Here is a 20,710-nt window from a genome sequence, read left to right on the forward strand (position 1 = left end):
CCCCTAAATGGACAGACTGGACAGAGTGGGAGGTCCCGGAGTCCTCCTTTGTCCTGGAGGGAGACGGTGGTCTACCTCCAGCTCCCGAGGGAGAAGGGCCTGGCAGTAAGAGTCGATCTTCTGCTCACAGTCCCTGATGGCACGCAGTTTCTGGACTGTGGCCTGGAACTCCTCCAGCTGGTGCACCAGAGACCCCAAAAGGGAGCAGACCCCACACGGGGAGGTGGCCCTGCTCCCGGGCCCCAGAGCCTGAAAAAGGGACAGGCAGCCTGCACAGCCGAGAGCTAGAGGCTCTGTCTACATGGAGCCCAGAACCATGGGCTCCATCTGGGTTGCGGTCTCTGAGGTGCCCAGGGGGGCGGCAGAGCCTGAGGGGAGCCTTGGGGTGCAGCACGTGCCCATCCGTGTCATGCCTGTGTTAGGCTGGCTATGGCTGGGTCTGTCTACCCTGGGGGGTTCGCAGGCAGGGTCTCGGGTCCTCCCCCGTACCCTCCTGCGTGAACTCCATGCTAACTCACGCACCAGCAGACAAGCATGCCTGTTTGTGCAGCTTCGGTCACGTGACTCCCTGGGGGGCTGGGCAAAGTAGGGGCCTGAGCGGGGCTTGACCCGGCCCAGCTCCATGCAGCCGCTGCCTCCCACTCAGAGAGGGTTTAACCCCTTCACACCATGGGCCCTGCTTGCCTCCGGCTGTGCTAGGGGTTGGCAGGGTGCTCCACGGCTGCTGGGGGGTGTCTGTGGGCTTCGGGGGAGTGGGGGCGCAGCGGGCTTTCACCTGCACATTTCTTGCCGCTCTGGAGCCTAACTGGCAGTTTGATGTTGTAATGAATTGGGTTTATTCTTTACTATTTTTTTTTCTTTTGGTAATGCATTTCAGTTGATAGAAAGATATTCTACTTTTATTTTTTTAAAAAATATATATATGGAAGCAGTTGTTACAGACTTAGAAAGTTATGTGCATAAGCCTTTTTTGCCAAATTAGTTTTGCTACAGCCCATGTGCTGTGTGTGGTATTTGTAGAGATAAAATCCCTGTATTCTAAATTCTTTACAAGGTTCTCCAAAGGTACCAGATGGTGGAATGTAAGTTGTGAACAATTCACAGTTCAACTGTTCTTTGTCTTTCCTCAGTTGCCGATAAGACTTTCAAAGCTGTCACTCCAAAAGACTAATATAATAGGTATATGAGAGGATATTAGTACAAGAATTATGAGAATACACAAAAAGAAGATTAGTTAAGATTTATGTAAATAAAACCATCTTATTCACAATCTCCTAAGGTGATTATTTCTGAATGTTTAGGGAAGAGAGGTTTTATTTACAAGAATATTCACAGAAAGCAGAAGTGTCACAATTATTCCTGTGAACAACTACACATCAATATTCTCACTGTAAGTGCAGGGTCTTTTTGAAAACCTTGTGCAGTTATTCCCAAAACCGCTTTATTTATGAAGTTATAAAGCTTAAGTATTGAATCAAGAAACAAATAATTTTCATATGACTTACGAGACCAGTATTATGGCAGGAAACGTGAATAGCAAATATCTATACCAACTGTTATGGATTGCTGGTAACAATCCAAAAGCTACTATTCATTCATTCATTCATTCATATAATGTAGTAAATGGCTGAAAATAATGAACTTATTTACCAAATGTTTATGGAGTAAGGTAGTTTAAATTCATCAAATGATTGATTTTTCAAGTTTGCAGGGGCAGATAGAATACTGTCTAGAATGAATTGTCTGCAGTACAGAATTGTACAGAAGGAATTGTCTGCAGTAATTTCAGAGCCACTGCCTATGGTCTTTGAGAACTCACGCAAGTCAAGTGAGGTCTCACATGATAGAAAAAGGGCAAATATAGTACCCATCTTTGAGAAGGGGAAGGAGCAGGAATTACAAGCTGGCAATGACCACCTAGGTTTCTGGGCTGCAGTATGCATCCTAGGAGGTTCTAGTAGACCAGAAGTCAGCAGCATACAGCTTGTGGGCCAAATCTGGCTCCTGGACCCACTGGATCCAGCCTGCAGAGCTGGAAGATTATGCTTGTGCCCATGTCTGTGTTTACCCATGCTCACCACAGCTACTGCCCCCGCTCTCCCCAAGACAAAATGAAAGGTGTTTGTTGTGGGAGATTCCATCCTGCGGGGGACTGAGGGAGCAATCTGCCACCCCGACCCCTTAGCCCGGGAAGTCTGCTGCTTCCCGGGGGCCCGCATCCGAGACATTGAGGAGAGGATCCCAGAGCTCCTCTGGCCCACAGACGACTATCCCATGCTCATTCATGTGGGCACCAATGACAGCTCGGAGCACCCCCAGCCAGGTCATGAGGTGCTACAGGGCTTAGGGGTCTGGGAGCTCAGGTGGTATTTTCGTCAATCCTCCCAGTCTTGGGCTATGGGCTGAGCAGGGAGAGGAGGATCCACGTAGTGAACCAAAGACTGTGGAGCTGGTGTCATCGGGAAGGCTTTGGCTTCCATGACCACAGCCCGCTCTTAGGTGAGAGAGGCAGTGAGCTGCTGGGGAGAGATGGCCTCCACCTCTCCCCCCTGGGGGGGAGGCTCTTCTCAGCCAGGCTGACTGACCTGCTACACCGGGCTTTAAACTAAGCCTGCTGGAGGATGGGGGGACTACTGCCACTGCTGGCCCGCTGAGCAACCCTTGCAAAGCCAGCAGACCAAGGCACTTAAGGGAGCCCACCCCTGCCCCAGCCTTGCCCCAAGGGGACACTTGCCTGCCTGTACACTAATGCCATGAGCCTGGGCAACAAGCAGGAGGAGCTCATCCTCCTGCTCAGTGCAAAGAATTATGACGTAATTGGGATAACGGAGACCTGGTGGGACTCCACCCATGACTGGGCCACGGGTATAGAGGGCTATACCCTGTACAGGAGGGATCGTGTTGACAAAAGGGGCAGAGGTGTAGCTTTCTATGTGAAGGAAAGCTACATGTCCCTGCAAGCTGATGTTGGCGACCAGCATGGACAGCTAGAGACCCTCTGGGTAAAAATTCATGGGGAATACGGCACAGGGGACACAATGGTGGGAGTCTACTACAGACCTCCCACTCAAAGTCCTGAGCTTGAGCAGGAGTTCACCCGGGAACTGACTGAGGCAGCTTGCTCCAGGACCTTGGTTGTCATGGGTGACTTCAATTACCCAGACATCTCATGGGAAGATCACTCAGCAAAATCTAAGCAGTCGCAAAGCTTTCTGTCATGCGTGGATGACCTCTACCTGACTCAAGAAGTCTTTGGGCCAACGAGAGGCAAAGCGCTACTCAAACTGGTACTGGCAATGGGGGATGACGTAATTGGCGACCTAGTGATTGATGGGAAGCTGGGTGACAGCGACCACGAGCTGATCACCTTGACCATCCGCCATAAAGCTGGCAAGTCAGTCAGCAACACAGAAGTTCTTGACTTCAGAAAAGCTGACTTTGACAAGCTCAAGAGGCTAGTCGGTCAGGCCCTAAGGGACCATGACCCCAGGAGATGGGAGTTCAAGATGAGTGGTTGCTTCTCAAGGAAGCGATCCTCAATGCACAAGCCAAATCTATTCCAACATGGAAGAAAGGCAGCAAGAAGGCACGGCAGTCCTTCTGGCTCTCCAGGGACCTAGCGGACCTCCTACGGCTAAAAGGGAAAGTCTACAAAGGATGGAGGATGGGATACACCTCCAAGGAGGATTATTCTGCACTGGTCCAGTCCTGCAGGGAGCAAACCAGGAAAGCCAAGGCTGCAACTGAACTCCAACTAGCTTCAAGGACAACAAAAAGTCCTTGCACTCTGGTGTAGTGCCCAAAGACTGGAAGAAGGCCAATGTGGTGCCGATCTTCAAGAAAGAGAGGAGAGTGGATCCGGCTAACTACAGGCCCATTAGCCTGACTTGTATCCTGGGGAAGATCTTAGAAAAGTTTATTAAGGAGGCCATCCTTTATGGACTGGCCCAGGCTAACATCCTAAGGGATAGCCAGCACGGGTTTGTTGCGGGTAGGTCTTGTTTGACCAATCTCATTTCCTTCTACGACCAGGTGACCTATCACCTGGATGAGGGAGAAGAGATTGATGTCATATATCTTGACTTCAAAAAAGCTTTTGATCTGGTATCCCATGATCACCTCTTGGCCAAACTGGCCAGTTGTGTCCTTGGCTCCACCATGATCTGCTGGCTGGGAAATTGGCTCTGTGGTCAGACCCAGAGGGTTGTAATTGATGGCAGTCACTCATTGTGGTGCCCTGTGACCAGTGGGGTCCCTCAAGGTTCTGTCCTTGGACGCATACTGTTTAACAGAGGAGAGCCACGCGCATGATCAGAGGTCAGGAAAACAGAGCTTACGATGATAGGCTGAGAGACATGGGACTCTTTAGCCTAGAAAAGCGTAGGTTCAGGGGTGATCTGATGGCCACCTATAAGTTTATCAGGGGTGACCACCAGGATCTGGGGGAACGTTTGTTCACCAGAGCGCCCCAAGGGATGACCAGGTTGAACGGTCACAAACTCCTGCAAGACCGTTTCAGGCTGGACATAAGGAAGAATTTCTTTACTGTCCGAGCCCCCAAGGTCTGGAACAGTCTGCCAGCGGAGGTGGTTCAAGCACCTACATTGAACACCTTCAAGAGTAAATTGGATGCTTATCTTGCTGGGATCCTATGACCCCAGCTGACTTCCTGCCCTTTGGGCAGGGGGCTGGACTCGATGATCTCCTGAGGTCCTTCCAGCCCTGATGTCTATGAAATCTATGAAATCACCCCCCATGGGGGCGAATCAGCAAGGAGCTGTGCCCATGCTGCTGCTGCTTCTCCTGACTGCCACTATCCCCCACCCTCACCAACATGCACTCAACTTCCAGATAGACTCTGTCCAGCCGCAGGAGAGTTTCCCACTATCGCATTCATGTCACAGCTGGGAGGTAAAAGAGGGGTAGGAAGAGGTGGCAGCATGGATATGACTTCCAGCAGCCTGGCCCCAGTGCAGTTCTTCACTGTCTAGAAACTGTGTTTGCACCCGAGCCAGGGAGCAGGACACAAGTGGCAGCAACACAGGCACAGCTCTTAGTTTCTGGGACACAGCACAGGCACAGGGAAAGACCCCCAGCACTGATGGGCTGCCAGAGCCACCCAGCCTGTTTAGACTGGAGTTCAACTATTCTGACTCATGGCCTGAAAAGTTTGCTGCTGGCCACTGCAGTAGAGCATAGGCTCAATATGAGCCAGCAACATGCTCTCGTTGCCAAAAAAAAAAGAAAAGCCAACAGCATCCTGGACTGTATTAACAGAAATGTCACTTGCAAATCAAGGGAAGTGATTCTTCTGCTCTATTCAGCACTCGGTGAGACCTCACCTGGAGCACTGTGTCCAGTTTTGGCACGCTTACTTCAAGAGGGATGTGGACAGATTGGAAAGAGCCCAGTGCAGAGCAACAAAGATGAGTACAGGCCTCAGAAGTAAGACTGTCATGGAAGGGTTGAAAGAACTAGGGTTATTTTATCTGGAAAAGAGGAGGAGGAGGGAGTATTTGGGAGTATTCACACATCTGAAGGGTGATTTATAGAGAGCAAGGAGATAATCTATACTCTGTGGCTGCAGGCAGGGTTGATGCTGAGGCAGTGCAGTAGCATGGTTATGTCCCCCTTTCAGATCACAGGAGCAGCCACCCAGGACTTGTTTTAAGTCCCTGAAGCAGGTAAAAACTTAGCCCCACTCCCAGCACCTTCTCCATTAGCCCCTGTGCTCACATTCCCTACACTCCTATTACCCCACCTTCCCCTCCTGCCACTGCCCTTGGCTGCAGAGGGAGCTCCAAAGCTGCTTCTATCTCACTCCAGCTGGGCTGCATGGGGCAGTGGCATACCAACGGGGGGACAGGCAGGAGGGGGCCATGGCCCCTGTGTGTCGGCCTGTGAGGTGGGGGGTGCCGGCTGGGCCGAGAGGCTGTGGCGCCTCCCGCGTTTGGTGTGTGGTCCATGCTTGCACCTAGCATCTTGTACATTTCTTTATCTGTTACAACCAGAAATTCAGGCTGCTGCCCCTCTCCTGGTGTGCCATGATGTCAGTTTCCCCATGGGGTAGGAGAGGGGTTCTGCATCCTGCTCAGATTGTCCCCAGGGGTGTGCCAATACAGGCATTGGCCCCCAGGCACCAGAGACCCCCAGTACACCACTGGCATGGGTTCTAGGCTTTGCTAGGGACAGCAGCAATCCTCCAAGGTGTTTCCTACAAGCCCGGAATCAGATGTGGGGAGGGGGAGCCTCCTGTCTGCTATGGCCACTGTCCCCGGCTGAGGCCTTTTCTCCACACAGTCTGGCTGAAGTGAGGTATGGGTGGCTCTTGAGCTCCTCCCACCCCTGGCTGAGCCAGAGACAGAGGGGACCATGGCAGGTGAGGGAGGAGGGGATGAGATGGGGTCAAGGTGCCCCTGAACATGTAGGAGAAGGAAGGTAGTGCTGGCACCAAAACTCCCTCGGTGCTACTCTCATGGCAGCATGGTCTGCCCACTCCAGTAAGGGGAAGTTGGGAGTGGGGTTGCAGCTCCTACTGAAGTGCCGGTTGCTGCACCTGCACCCTCTTTTACAAAATTCTGGAGTCAGTCAATCACTTGGAGGAACAGGTAAGGAGCAGATACTATAAGGGGGAACCCACCTGTTGCTGGTTGAGCAACACACTCAATGCAGCCCCTGGTAGGATAGGGCAGGAGCAGCTATGGGGTCCTCTTGCCTGCAGATCCGCTGGAGACAGCAGCAATGAGCAGGTCCCATTCCTATGCTCAGAAGCAGCCCCTGCTGGAGAGGGAGAGAGCCAAGTGGGAGGAAGGGGAGGTGCTACTGAGCACTGCAGGGGAAGGAGCACCTAGAAACTGCTTGCAATGGAAAATCTATAAACTAAATTAAAAAGGAGCCAGACCACACAGTGACATCTTCTTTATGGATGTAATCTTTCCCAAAACCTGTAAGTTCTATAGGGAGAAGTCTGTATAAAGTGTAATTAAAAAAGAATGCATTTGAAGGAAACCTGAGTTCTAGAGGTGGTATAACTCCCCTACCTGCCACCTAGCTCTGGGTGCTCCTTCCCCTCTGGTGCTCAGTAGCACTTCCCCCTCCCTCCCACTTGTCCCTCCCCCACTCCAGCAGGGACTGCCTTTGGGCATAGAAATGGGAATCAAAATCAGTCATTACAGTAACAATGCCTTAGCTTAAAGTGGGAAGCAGGCAGAGTCGCTGCTACAACTACAGCTTCCTAACTGACATTCCAGATGTGCACAAGGTGCATGATCACCACCTAGTGGCTATCACTAAATTACAGAGACTAGTGATCTACTAACTGGAGACTGAAGTATTTACTACTAACAACAAACAACTTTTTGTGTTTGTAATGGTAAATTTTCATTTGATTAACCCATTTTAAAATGAAAAATGACAAAACCAAACTTTCCTCTATACACACTTGAAATACCTTGTATTTTTTCCAACTACACAGTATGATAGAATACTCTACTACTAGTATAATGAAATCTTTATAAAGATCTATCAAAGCCATCCTAATCATTCTGTGGATACATCTAGACCTTGGGAAGATGAGCCTTCAAAATTTGATACATGCACTGAGACACACTTCTCATGTTGCAAGGAGTCACTGAGGTCCACTGGATATTTGAAAGCCAAAGGTTGCTCTGTTGAATTGGAACACACTCATATTGAAATTTCCATGACTTGGAATAGTAGTTATTTGCAGTTCAGTGGCAATCCGGGGTGTCAAATACTTTCTGATTTTGAAGATACAAAACAAAAGAGGATTCAGTTCCAGTCAGAGTTTTTTCAACCAAATGCCCGCAAATCTGATAAAAAGGAGACAGATGCACTTTGCTGTAGGGACATAAGAATGATCCATATAAGTAAATTGTTTTACAAGACAAAACTACTAAACTGTATTTACAAAGTACATGTTGCAGTGTACTCAAGTCTAAAAGAAGACAGATAAGGAAGGACAAGTACTGGATATGGTCATAATAGCAATCTTACAAATGAACATGGCCAAAAATACTTGACCTATTGTTTTGAAAGGGAAATATATGGCAGGGAATGTAACAAGGGACTTCTCATCACACTGGAGGTCTGACTGGCAAAAAATCATCCAAAGAGTAATGAGGAGAGGCCCTCCCATTAATTTTCTTTTCCAGCAGGTTCATACAACATGGGAAGAATAGGAAACTCTAGGAAAAAGTAGATTTGACCCAACATGGCTGGCATAAGCACCTGGAAGACATGATAGCCATCTTTTCAGAGGTGGTAGCTGCAAACTAATGGACAAATGGATTTTACCTGTTGTTTTTTGTTTCTAACAATATTGATGGCAGCTGTAAGTTATGAAACATAATCATAGAAATCAAAGACAGAAGCTACCTGCTGGGTTGAGCATTTTGTCCCCCTGCCTGCAATATTAATAGTCTTATGGTAAAGGCATTGGATGAAGGGAACAGAGTTCCACTCTCAGTTCTCCTGCAGATTTTCCTGTATGACCTGAAGAACTTCATTTTCCCTTGTTTCTCAGTTTTCCTAAAATGTTAGCAGTAGCTTAAGTGACTGTGGCTTGACAAGATTTGTACCACTGAGCACGGTGAAAGTCAGAAGAGTGCCACACATTTTAGGGAATATAAGTAACTATGGAAAATAATTGCAGTCCTGCATTAGACACAGGGAATGAGACCTTAATTTTCTCTTCTCCATTAAATGTTCATACTGTAATATTTCTCAACAATTCCTCATGTATTTAACATGTAGGTTTGGTTTACAGTCAAACATACATACTTCCAGTGCCAAAAGTTTCTCGTCTGTTCTCTTGAGCAGAGGTATCAGATACATGCTTCTGTCTTTTCATTTTTTTTTCTTTCAGTAATATTGTTCATGATTTGCTTCACATGCACATTGGGGAAAATGTCATCCGTCCTTTTTCCCTAGCTATGCATGAAAACTAATGGATTTTTAACCTTTATTATAATAATTTCTCTTACAGAAAGAAAACATATTGAATCAAAGATTTTTTCCATGCCCCCTGAGGCTAATGTTTGCAACTTAAAAATTTAAAGAAATATCTGTATTGAAGAAGGCATGGTTTATTACAGTGTCTGGCTAATAGAGATTTACTTTTCCTCCTGATTGCACTTTTACATTCTATAAAGTACAAGTCATATGAGTACTTAGTGTAAAGTGAGCCACTTTATTACAACTCCTTTTCCATACTGAAACCTATAATTTATTGTACATTTACGCCTTTTTGTGGATGAAAGAGATTTTTGTTTTTGATAATGCAAATGGAAGTTTTAGAAAGTCCACAAAAGTAGAAATCTTGACTGTTTAAAAGGTTGACATCAGTTTTCAAGCTTGACATGAGCTTATATTTTTTTTCAAAACATTTGTTTGCAGGGAAGTACAACACAATATGAAGCAACATTTTGCTTCCTCATTATCTTTACCTACCCGACTATTTAAAAGAAAATGATCAACACCTCCTCTAAACACAAAAGTAAAACTTACTGAAGAATTTTAAACACTTTTAAATTCCCTTCTTCTTCCACCCTCAGTTTCTGCGAGAATGTGCACGTGTGAATCTAAAGTCATTTTATGTTGAATTGGTTAATGGCAATGAATGCATGGTTTTATTTATGTGTACAATATATTCTATATTTGCCAGTCTTTCCCACCCTTCTGGCCGGAATCATTTATTTCTGAATGCATTTGGACAAACGTAACCTTTTCTCTCACCCAAATAGATATTAATCTTTTCTACCTTGAATTTTCTTTTTTTAAACAGCTACTTAAACTTGATCTAAACATAACCCTAAATATTTTCATCTTGGCATTTAGATAGCCTGACATCTGCTAAGTCAGAATAATATTGGGGAAAAAGTGCTTTCTCCATAGGCCTTGATTCAGAAAGAACTTTAAGCACATGCCCAACTTTAAGCATATGAGTAATCTCGTTGTAGTCGCATGTGTAACTGCCTTGCTGTAGCAAAGCTTTGAATTTAGAAGGGTAAGTATAGATATGTGCAGGGGCAGACAAACCACCGGGCTCCGGGGCTCACTGGGCCAGGCTCCCTACAGGAACGCACCCGTCTCTGCTCCGGAAGGCGTGGCAAACACTTACCTGTTGCAGGTGTGTGGCTAGAGAGGCCGGCTCAAAAGCATCGCCGGAATGAGAGGCTGGGGTGGTGAAACCAGAAGTGCCGGTTCAATGGGCGGACACCAGTGAGCCCGCAGAGGGGTGGATACGCGCCACCCGAGGCCGCAACGTTCTGGAGCAGGGGTAAGACTCCAGTGAGGAGCGGGAATCAGAGGCAGTCACCCAGAGCTTGCAGGGGTGGACCGCAATGTCCAGGAGCATCTGGCTCCGGCGGGAGCAAGGCGGAGGAGAACCCTGAGGACAAGGGGCGGATGGACTGTTAGCAGTGAGCCCGTTGTGGTAAGGCCCCAGGCGTGCCCAGAGGGAGGGCTGAAGACACCCATTCGGGGAAGGCCCCAGAGGGAAGAGTAGAACCCCACTCTGGGTAGGAGCTGGGGCTCCAGATACGGCAACTCCAGGCAGGAGCTGCATTTGCATTTCCCTTCAGTATTCCGGTGAGATTTTGATTAGAAGACTGAGTGGTGGAACGGTTCCTACGCGGAGGCACGGGCGAGGGTGTAGGGGTGGAGGAGCCCTCAACTGCTCTGGGTCCGGTGGACACAAGGTCTCATTTTTGGACGTGCATGTGCCAGACGGTCCAACTGAACCAGGGAATCATCAAAGACGTGGCAGGCGAGTTCGGTGTGTGTAGTCTGTACAGTGAGCACCTTGTATCACCGAGGAGATCTTCCAACTGGGCAGAACAACGAGACTAGTCGACTCATTCACAAGACAAAACAAGAGGTGCTGATAGGTCCACAGCCAGGCTTTAACTCAGATTTCCTTTTTATAGAAAAGTTGCCTTCACTTCCTGAATTAGGGTGGTACATATTTATATTTGCAACACATTCCATATATGAGGGACCAGTTGTGCAGAGAGTTGAAAAAGGTTGGTCTCTCTCATACTTTGAACTGACCAGGTCATTCCACTCTTAATACCCACAATAAGTTTCTTTCTATCTGCCAGTTCCCTTGAATTATGTGCATGGGCCCTCTGTAGTTCTACATTGCTTCCTAATATGCCTCATGGCAAACTAGGTAGGTAGGGTCCTTTCTTTTCCCCACTCCTTCCTGAGAGCTTCAAAATCATGCTAAATGAAGTTATCAGATGGAAGTTAAGAAATGTTCTTTTTAATAAGGAATCCATTTGATGGTATTTAACTTTGTATCACTTACTGTGATCCCTTTTTCTATCTCCACTTCAAACAGCTTTGAACGTTTAGATTGTTAACAGCTTGTTTTTTGGCATTGTCATTAACAATGTTAAGTGCTGTATTACTTTGTAGTTTAATATACTGTAAGATAAGAGTGCATATTTGTTCTGGTGGCAGCCTTTAAATGGCTCTCAGGAACACCACCACCAATTCTGACAAAAAGTTATATTTGTACTTTAGTGCCACAGTTGAACATTAAATATTTTAATTGGGTTAATTACACATTTTTATCCATTCATTGGGTTGCCTTATCATGGCAGATGGCCCAATACATCTGATATAAATACTTTGCATAACAACCGTTCTGTTTTACAAATTTTCTTGGTGACTTTTTAATTGATAATGACTAATGACTAATTTTAGTTATCTAGTTAGCAACTTTTAATAGATTCCCTTTTTTTGTAAATCTTACAACTCTTTAACAGCTTTGTTTTGTTCCACTATATTTAATCAAGTTTGTGACAATAAATTGAACAATTCTTTTATGAATTCTCAAATTATTTTTTGAATTTTGGATTCCAAACAGCTGCGAGTGAATAAGCCTTCCATGAAGATTCCAGGCTTATCCATAACTTGTTGTAATATCCAGTGTCGTAATTTGAAGTAGATTGTACTTGGGTCACTCCCATTTTATCTATTTCACTTTAGGAAATGAATGTTTCGTACATTTTTCCTAACATTTTCAAGTTGGCTTCTGTTTGTTTGTTTTTCTTGTCAATGTATATAACCTGCCTCTATTTTACTGAAGTCTTTTTTGGCACTTATGCCATAATTCATCAGGAGATAAGATCAAAAAAATGGCCAAAATCTGTAGAAGTAAAGAAAACATGTTCCCTACCTCAATTTTCACCCATCCAGCATTAAATAGGAAATATTTTTGTGGCATATGCAGACATCCATTAATAATGTCTTCAGATGTCAAAAACAACTTAGGTAAGAATTGTTGCATGTGATATCTTTTATTGGACCAGCTGTATCTTTGATATAGACATAGGCAAGCTTACAGCTATTACAGTATCCCCAGAGGCTTAAGGAAGAATACTGTGATACTCAAAAACTTGTGTATGTCTACACCAACAATATAGTTGGTTCAATGAAAGATATTACCCACAAGAATCCTTGCATCTTGCATGTCTAGTGGATGATCACAGCAACAATATCACTTCAATGCTACCAAAAGCAACCTGGGATACATCAGGATGTGATGGTATAATGCCACAAGACATTTTCTTCCAAGACTCTGTCAGTGTTGCTCTTCTTTTCAGAAAAATAAATAGAAAATGAGTTGCATATATCACAATCTTGTGAAGTGTGCTATTTGTTTTGTAATTGGGAAGAAAAAGAGCCACTTCTGATTGTAAAACAGATGAAGATCCAGTTCATTCGTTGACTAGTTTATCACCAAGCCAGTCACCTTGGAGGGTGCTAGTTGGGGTGAGTTCTTTCCCAGGCAGACCCAATTACTGCAGTTCTGTGAGTGCCTTGATTCTCAGTGGAACAAGACTCATCCATCACTAGCAGACATAGCAGAAAGAAACATTAATAGGTGAGAAGTTGTTTCCAGAAAAGATTCCTTTTTACAATGTCATATTAGTACGGTAGCTCAATCCAGGAAAAAAATACACTGTTAAGAGTTTTCTGATTCCTGACCTAGATACTCTTTGGGCTTGTCTACGCATGCTTTTACACATACCTAAACTTAATTCACATTTGCCTAATGAGCATTGAAGCAATTTAAGCACATGTCTACATATGCATGCGCTAAGATGCATTAACGCAGTGTGCAAACCTACTTGGGACTAAAGTTAGTCCTAAGTCTGTCTATATACACAGTATTAATGTGCCTTAGTGTATCTACATGTGCATTAAGGTGCTTTAGCTATTTGCAAAAACAGGTATCAAATTTAGGCGCGAATAGCCTAAGATCACCATTTTTAAGGCACACTAAGGGCTCGCACATGTAGACCTGTGCCCTTAATGCACCTTAAAAACAGCTAATGTGCCTTAAATCATCATGTATAGACACGCCCTTTGTTAAGGAACTCATGAGAGTAAAATGGACACAATCTAAATTATTGTGGTAAATAAAAAATGGGACTAAAGGTTAGACTTGAATAATTTCTTAGTAGCTTTGGATAGAAAACATTAAATGCTGGAGTTTCCAGACCTGTGCTAGTAAACAAGTGCCTATAAATAATATTTATCATTCTGATATTCTGACTTCTGAATGTCTGCATTTTATATTCAGGGATTAGTAGACATGTCTCATTGTCTCTGTGTTGTTAATGACTTTTTTATAAATAACCTTAGACTCTTGCACTTTGCACCTCTTGACTGTTTGCTGGTAAAACCCATGTTCAAGAAGGTTCTGACAAGCAATACCAATATTATCCAAGCCAAAAATGTTAATCTTTTGCCAGTAATGTATTCCTTGTGAATGGGCCCCTCTGACTTGCATGGTCTCTGGAAAGGGCAGAAGTCTGTCTGCATGAAACCCATTACAGGATCATTTTATACTATTGCAGTAGGACTTAAGACCAGTGATAAACTAAGCCCTGCAGACACATGATCAAAAGATAGTCCTTTCTCCTAGGAAATTTACCATCTAAGTATAGAAAAGGAAAAATGGCTAGAAATACTCCAGCTGGTTCTAAATGAGCCAGTTCAGATCCTGGAAGCATTACGGTCACATTAGTTAGGAACTACCTTTCTAATGCAGAATTAAGTGTTGTAGGATTGGCTTCAAATGGAGAAGTAAATGTTTTATAGCATTCTTTATAATAATTTGGGCTCTCAGGCACAAATTTAGCAACATAATTAGGGTGTGTTAATATGACAATTCTTTTTCTTAAAAACATATGCACCTCTTACATGCTTCACTGGCTGGACCCAGGTCAGTAGAAGGAAGAAGCTAGTTGGTTCCAACTCTTCAGGTGTTACAGAATCCTAGAAAAATGGGGTTGAAATGGACCTCAAGAGGTGGCCTACTCCAAACCGTTGCTCAAGCCCTCAACATCCAGGTCTAAACATTTATCTTGTCAAAGTACCTAACATAATTGCACTGTTAAGGACTCATTAACAAGGAGAGATGGAGTAAACCTGAAGGAATCATGGCATTTATTTGTCTTTCTTTTCCCTATATTTGAGATAGTACAGGCTTTTGTACCTATCACTGCCTGCTTGTTTGTGTTTAGCAAACTGGCCTTTTTAGTACTAGGCATATGGCTGACTGATGAAAAAGACACAGGAGAATCTCTAGGGGCTAAAGTCATTCCTAGCAAGAAGAGGCAAAAACTCTTTTCAATTTAAATGGAAGTTGTGTTATGGCTATAAGTGAATCTCCATCATTCTTTGTATTTCTGTAGCTGTGATTCCCCCAGACAGAACATAGACATAACAATAAAGATCAGAAACTTATTTTCTGTAGAAGCAAGTGCTGAAAGGTCTTTGAGTTTCAGTCTGCGGTCTAAGTTTGGAGTGGCATAAAATAAGAAGACAGGTATTTTTTCCAGACTTACTTTTTACATTCATAAACATAAGAGAGTTCTGAAGGAAGGTGAAACAGCTCTTAGAAAATACCACCAAAACAAGTGGCAAGGTTTTTTTGTTTATTTTAGTGAAATCTTCTATTGAATTCTTGCTCATTGTCATATGGCTACAGTAGATCCAATAAATGATATATACTTATACAGTGGGTCCAAAAAACTATACCACAAAAAACCCCTTGAATCTTGGGCATTTCTTGGAGCATCATAGCTACAGCAACATTCAAACACTCCCAGAACAAGTGACACAGTAGAGACACAAAACCCTGAACTAGTGATACCTCTAGGGAGGATGAGGAAGAGCTGAGAGGAGGTGCTCCAACCATCTACAGCAGAACTATCCAACTGGTACCCTGCCTCCCAGCTCCTACCCAGCTGTCATAGTCCATATAATTCTGGTTGCAGCATCAGCCATGGTCTTGGGGCTCCCCCTGCATCCTCCAGCTTCTGCTGCATCCCTCAGCCTCATGGCTGCAGTGGACCTAGTCGCCCAGAGTGCTTATGCAGCAGACAGGTTCAGTGGCAGAGCCTGTAGCTGGGGGGTGGAAGGTGAAGTGGGGCACCTCATACACACATGTGCAAAGAGGTGCTGCATGTGCACATGGTGTGCAGCCTGGGGGTTCTGTGGCATGTAGGGCAATGTCATCTAAACCACAGGGCTTCCCATGCATCCAGAAATTTAGTGGCAGAGGAGCAGTGTCATCGTAAATTGCCATGGCTGGATTCAGTCTGTGGGCTGGAGTTTGAGTGCAACTGGGCTAGAGCATGAATTTTAGAACTTGGCTCTTACATTGCTTTGCTTTTTTTCTTTATTTTCACCCATTAAATTCCCTTTCCATCAAAATGGTATCAGAAAACTGCCAGTAGCCTGAAAATTTCAACATTTGATGAAGGGCCAGCTTGCAAAGAATGGCTGCAGACTTGAGGATGCTTTGGGCTCCCCAAATCTGTAGTTCTTTTATAATTGAAAATGAATCATTAAATAATGTTTAGCAATGTAATTTAATGTAATATAGGTTTCCTTACAGACAAAAAACCCACAAGTGTCCTTTCTACCCTCTTCCTCCAGATTTAGTCATTTTTTTAGTTTAAAACTGCTTCTGAAAAAAAATCATGAAATCTGTAACACATTTAAATCAAAGTGGCTATTGTGAGTATCTGCACTTTTTAGTCTCTAAGTGCATTCGAGTAAACCCTTGCGTATAACTACCTTATCCATGTGTTTGTTGTATGTCTTTGCTTGCCTAGCCCATACTTATTTTATTAATAGCAAAGAAATTCAAGCTCATCTCTTCCATCAAATGTTGAAAGATCATCACAGTTTTTAATGAAAATTAGCTCACATGCTACTGAAATTATGTAGTAGGCCAAATTCTGTCTTTGGAGGCACTGGGTTTAGCTAAAGCGCATTGGCAAAGCCTTGGTCTGAAAAGAGTCCATAATCCTCCCCCCCTCAGACACTGTTACAAGAGAAAAGAGTCAAGCTTGCTTTCTTGTACTCTCCAAGGGGATACTTATATACAGATAAAATATGTTAAAGACAGGGCTGCCTGCAGTTAGATTCACCAAGGGACTGTGCATGTGTATTCCACAGGAGAATATGGACCCACTGTAATGTAAACATAATTTTGGATCCAATCATAAGAAATAACTTACATTTGCCTTTGGGGGTGGGGGCTTATACCATTTAGTGAAAGGAAAAAAATGGAACAGTGATTGCTTGCTGACCTAGATTTGTTTGGGTTTTTTTGTAATTTAAAACATTTTCATTTTCCATCAACAGGCACAAGCATATTTACTGTTTATGAAGCTGCTTCTCAAGAAGGTTGGGTGTTCCTTATGTATCGAGCAATTGATAGTTTTCCCCGATGGCGTTCATACTTCTATTTCATCACCTTAATTTTCTTTCTTGCCTGGCTTGTTAAGGTACTATGCAATTTTCTCTTTTAAACCTGTCTAGAATATAACTTACGTTAGAATGAATTTCCCTTCCTTTCTGTGTGCTGAGGCTCCTGGTAAGCCTTTAATTTTTATCTTTTTTTTAATAGAATGTGTTCATTGCGGTCATCATTGAAACATTTGCTGAAATTAGAGTGCAATTCCAGCAGATGTGGGGGTCCAGAAGCAGTACTACTTCAACAGCGACTACCCAGGTGAAGTACTGATGTTGTAACTCTGAATACTTAGGTACTCTACACACTCATTTGTTTTTAGTTTACTGAGTAGTAAGCCACAAATTCTGATTAGCGCATGCTATATTTTATCACCTAATATATATTGTACTCTACATGCGTATATATGTATTTCCCAGTTGTTATTTTTATCTAATTTTATAAAGCAATAGAGCACATTGTTCAAATAGAGTATCTTAAAAAAGATTAACACAGAAGGCAAGGAAAAGAGTTAAGTTATTGGAAAGCCAGCTTATTTTAATGGTTGTGTGTTTACTATGTACTGCTTAAACTCCCTTTTTGTCAGATTTATATAGGGAGCAGGACAATTCCTTTCTCTCATTTAACTTTTGGGATTTGAACTATTAATGAATATGGCTTCTGTAACTAAGTTTTTCAAGTGGGGTGGGGGAAAGATTGCAAAGTGGGACTGGTAGTAATACAAGGGGTGGTCAGAGTGAGTGTAGTAGATGCTGCTGGCACTGAAAAAACGGTGAGATGGCAAAAGTGTAGTGTTTAGAAAGGAAGGGAGCCACAGCAGAAGACACTGTGATTCTGATATGTGAAAGTGTATCAAGGGGGAACCACAGAAAGAGTATGTGGACCTGGAAATGGGAAGAAGCCACATTAGAAGAGAGATTGTTCATTGGCTTGGGTACCTGGATGAAATTGCTGTTTTGTCCTTGAAATGTTGGCTACGCTATTGTGGCAGTCATTTTAAGTATTTGGGACATATGAATGGCCATGTTCTTTCAGACCTACTCCACCTAGTGAAATACCCTAATATCAGTCAGTATCATCTATCTATTGTGGAAAAAACCTTCAGAAGGTAGATATGAATAGTTTACGATGAGGAGAGATTTTTTGCTCCAATCCCAAAAGCTAGAGATTGATCTTTGTCTGAAAATCTGAGTTTTTAAATCTATTAATTTTTTAAAATGCATTTTGATTAAACACTTGGATATTCTTGTTATTCATATATAAATTGAATCTGCTAATTTCTGTGCATCATTGATATGTTATTCCAGTGATTTCCACAGTCTAAGTGTAGTTGCCTCAAAACTTATTTCATCAGTTTAAAATCTTTTCCATATCAAGAGGGCAACCTTTTTCACACATCAGAATACAATTAAAAGATTTCCATATTTGTACATACATCCCTATCTTCAGTGCCACAAGATCTACAAGAAATAGGGCCTAAGAGAGAAATACCTATATAAAGAAACTCTAGACGCAGCCAAGTCTGGGTAGCTCTGGATTATGGGAACAGTAATTATAATGACATCAAGCCAGACAAATATTATCATATTTGATATAAACGCTGTTTATAAAATACATCTAGTTTGTGGACTGCATGCAGATAAATGACTATCTGGTTCCAAAAGCGATGTTACCTAAAACACTTATGCAATGGGAGTCAGTTTTAAGAGACCTAAAACAAAGTAATTCATCCTCTTTCTGTATTAGTTGGCATAGTCTAAAGGGGTGTTTCTAATACAATGCACCAGATAAAGCTCAGATATTTCTTGGTTTGGGGATGAAGTGACCTGAAGTGACAGAAAAGTTGACAAATCAACTAATTTGTGTAGAAAATGAGTCTATTACTAATCAAAGAAAAAGTCTCTCCTAAGTGCTGATGGGCTGATGTAAAAGTGATCTCTACAGGACGGTACAGGGACAACTCCCAGATGATGACTAAAGATATCAAAGTAGCTCATTACCTTTAAAGGAATACATGCACATTTCCTGCTAATGGCTTTCAGAGCACAAGTTCCTCATAGATTTCATAGACTTTAGGGCTGGAAGGGACCTCGGGAGATCATCGAGTCCAGCCCCCTGCCCAAAGGGCAGGAAGTCAGCTGGGGTCATAGGATCCCAGCAAGATAAGCATCCAATTTACTCTTGAAGGTGTTCAATGTAGGCGCTTGAACCACCTCCGCTGGCAGACTGTTCCAGACCTTGGGGGCTCGGACAGTAAAGAAATTCTTCCTTATGTCCAGCCTGAAACGGTCTTGCAGGAATTTCTGACCGTTCGACCTCGTCATCCCTTGGGGCACTCTGGTGAACAAACGTTCCCCCAGATCCTGGTGGACACCCCTGATAAACTTATAGGTTCAGATCAGATCAGATCACCCCTGAGCCTGCGCTTTTCCAGGCTAAAGAGTCCCATGGCTCTCAGCCTGTCATCGTAAGATCTGTTTTCCTGACCCCTGATTATGCGCGTGGCTCTCCTCTGGACTCTCTCAAGCTTCTCCACATCCTTTTTGAATTGTGGAGCCCAAAACTGGACGCAGTACTCCAGCTGCGGCCTCACCAAGGCTGAGTACAAGGGGAGAATAACATCCCGGGATTTGCTCGAGAAGCATCTATGGATGCAAGCCAGCGTTTTGGTTGCTTTACTAGCCGCAGCATCGCATTGGAGGCTCATGTTCATCTTGTGGTCAATGACGACCCCCAAGTCTCTTTCTTCTGTAGTGCTATCCAATGTAGCACTGCCGAGCCTATAAGGAAGCTGCAGGTTTTTCCTCCCAAGGTGGAGAACCTTGCATTTTTCGGTGTTAAACACCATAAGTTTCTTGTCTGCCCATTTGCTGAGCTTGTCCAGGTCAGCCTGGATCACCCGCCTATCTTCTGGCATGGATGCTTTGCCCCAAAGTTTGGTGTCATTGGCGAACTTGGCCAGTCCACTCCTGACTCCAATGTCCACATCATTAATGAAGATGTTGAACAGGATGGGTCCCAGGACAGAGCCTTGAGGGACCCCACTGGTCACAGGGCACCACGATGAGTGACTGCCATCAATTACAACCCTCTGGGTCTGACCACAGAGCCAGTTCCCCAGCCAGCAGATCATGGTGGAGCCAAGGACACAACTGGCCAGTTTGGCCAAGAGGTGATCATGGGATACCAGATCAAAAGCTTTTTTGAAGTCAAGATATATGACATCAATCTCTTCTCCCTCATCCAGGTGATAGGTCACCTGGTCGTAGAAGGAAATGAGATTGGTCAAACAAGACCTACCCGCAACAAACCCGTGCTGGCTATCCCTTAGGTTGTTAGCCTGGGCCAGTCCATCAAGGATGGCCTCCTTAACAAACTTTTCTAAGATCTTCCCCAGGATAGAAGTCAGGTTAATGGGCCTGTAGTTAGCCGGATCCACTCTCCTCCCTTTCTTGAAGATCGGCACCACACTGGCCTTCTTCCAGTCTTCGGGCCCTACACCAGAGCGCCAGGAGTTTTCAAAGATCCGTGCCAGGGGCTGAGCTATGACACTCGCCAGCTCCTTGAGTACCCTGGGGTGCAGATTGTCAGGGCCGGCTGACTTGAAGGTATCCAGCTTCTCAAGGTGTTCCTTCACGAGGTCAGCATTGATGGAGGGTAGGGGATCCCCATCACCCGGATCTCCCTGTCCCATAGCAGGCATGGGCATCCCATGGGACTGATGAAAGACTGACGCAAAGTACCTATTTAATAGGTTGGCTTTTTCCTGGGCATCAGTTGTCAGTTGCCCCATCTGGTTTAGCAGGGGTCCAACATTGTCCTTGCTTTTCCTCCGGCTCCCCACATATCTGAAAAAGAACTTTTTGTTGTCCTTGATGCTTGAAGCTAGTTGGAGTTCAGTTG

General features: G+C 44.2%; 1 protein-coding gene across 4 annotated transcripts in view; it reads left to right on the plus strand.

The window, feature by feature from the left end:
• Positions 1 to 20,710, plus strand: part of NALCN (sodium leak channel, non-selective) — a 486,033-nt gene that overhangs the window by 159,076 nt on the left and 306,247 nt on the right. For all 4 annotated transcript variants that reach the window (XM_090022644.1, XM_090022651.1, XM_090022634.1 and 1 more), the window contains 2 exons: positions 16,699 to 16,841; positions 16,964 to 17,068. In XM_090022644.1, the coding sequence (XP_089878770.1) occupies positions 16,699 to 16,841; positions 16,964 to 17,068 (248 nt within the window). The remainder of the gene's footprint in view (positions 1 to 16,698; positions 16,842 to 16,963; positions 17,069 to 20,710) is intronic.

This window comes from Crocodylus siamensis, chromosome 1 (assembly GCF_052110815.1).
Source record: "Crocodylus siamensis isolate JL-2025a chromosome 1, ASM5211081v1, whole genome shotgun sequence".
NCBI lineage: Eukaryota > Metazoa > Chordata > Crocodylia > Crocodylidae > Crocodylus > Crocodylus siamensis.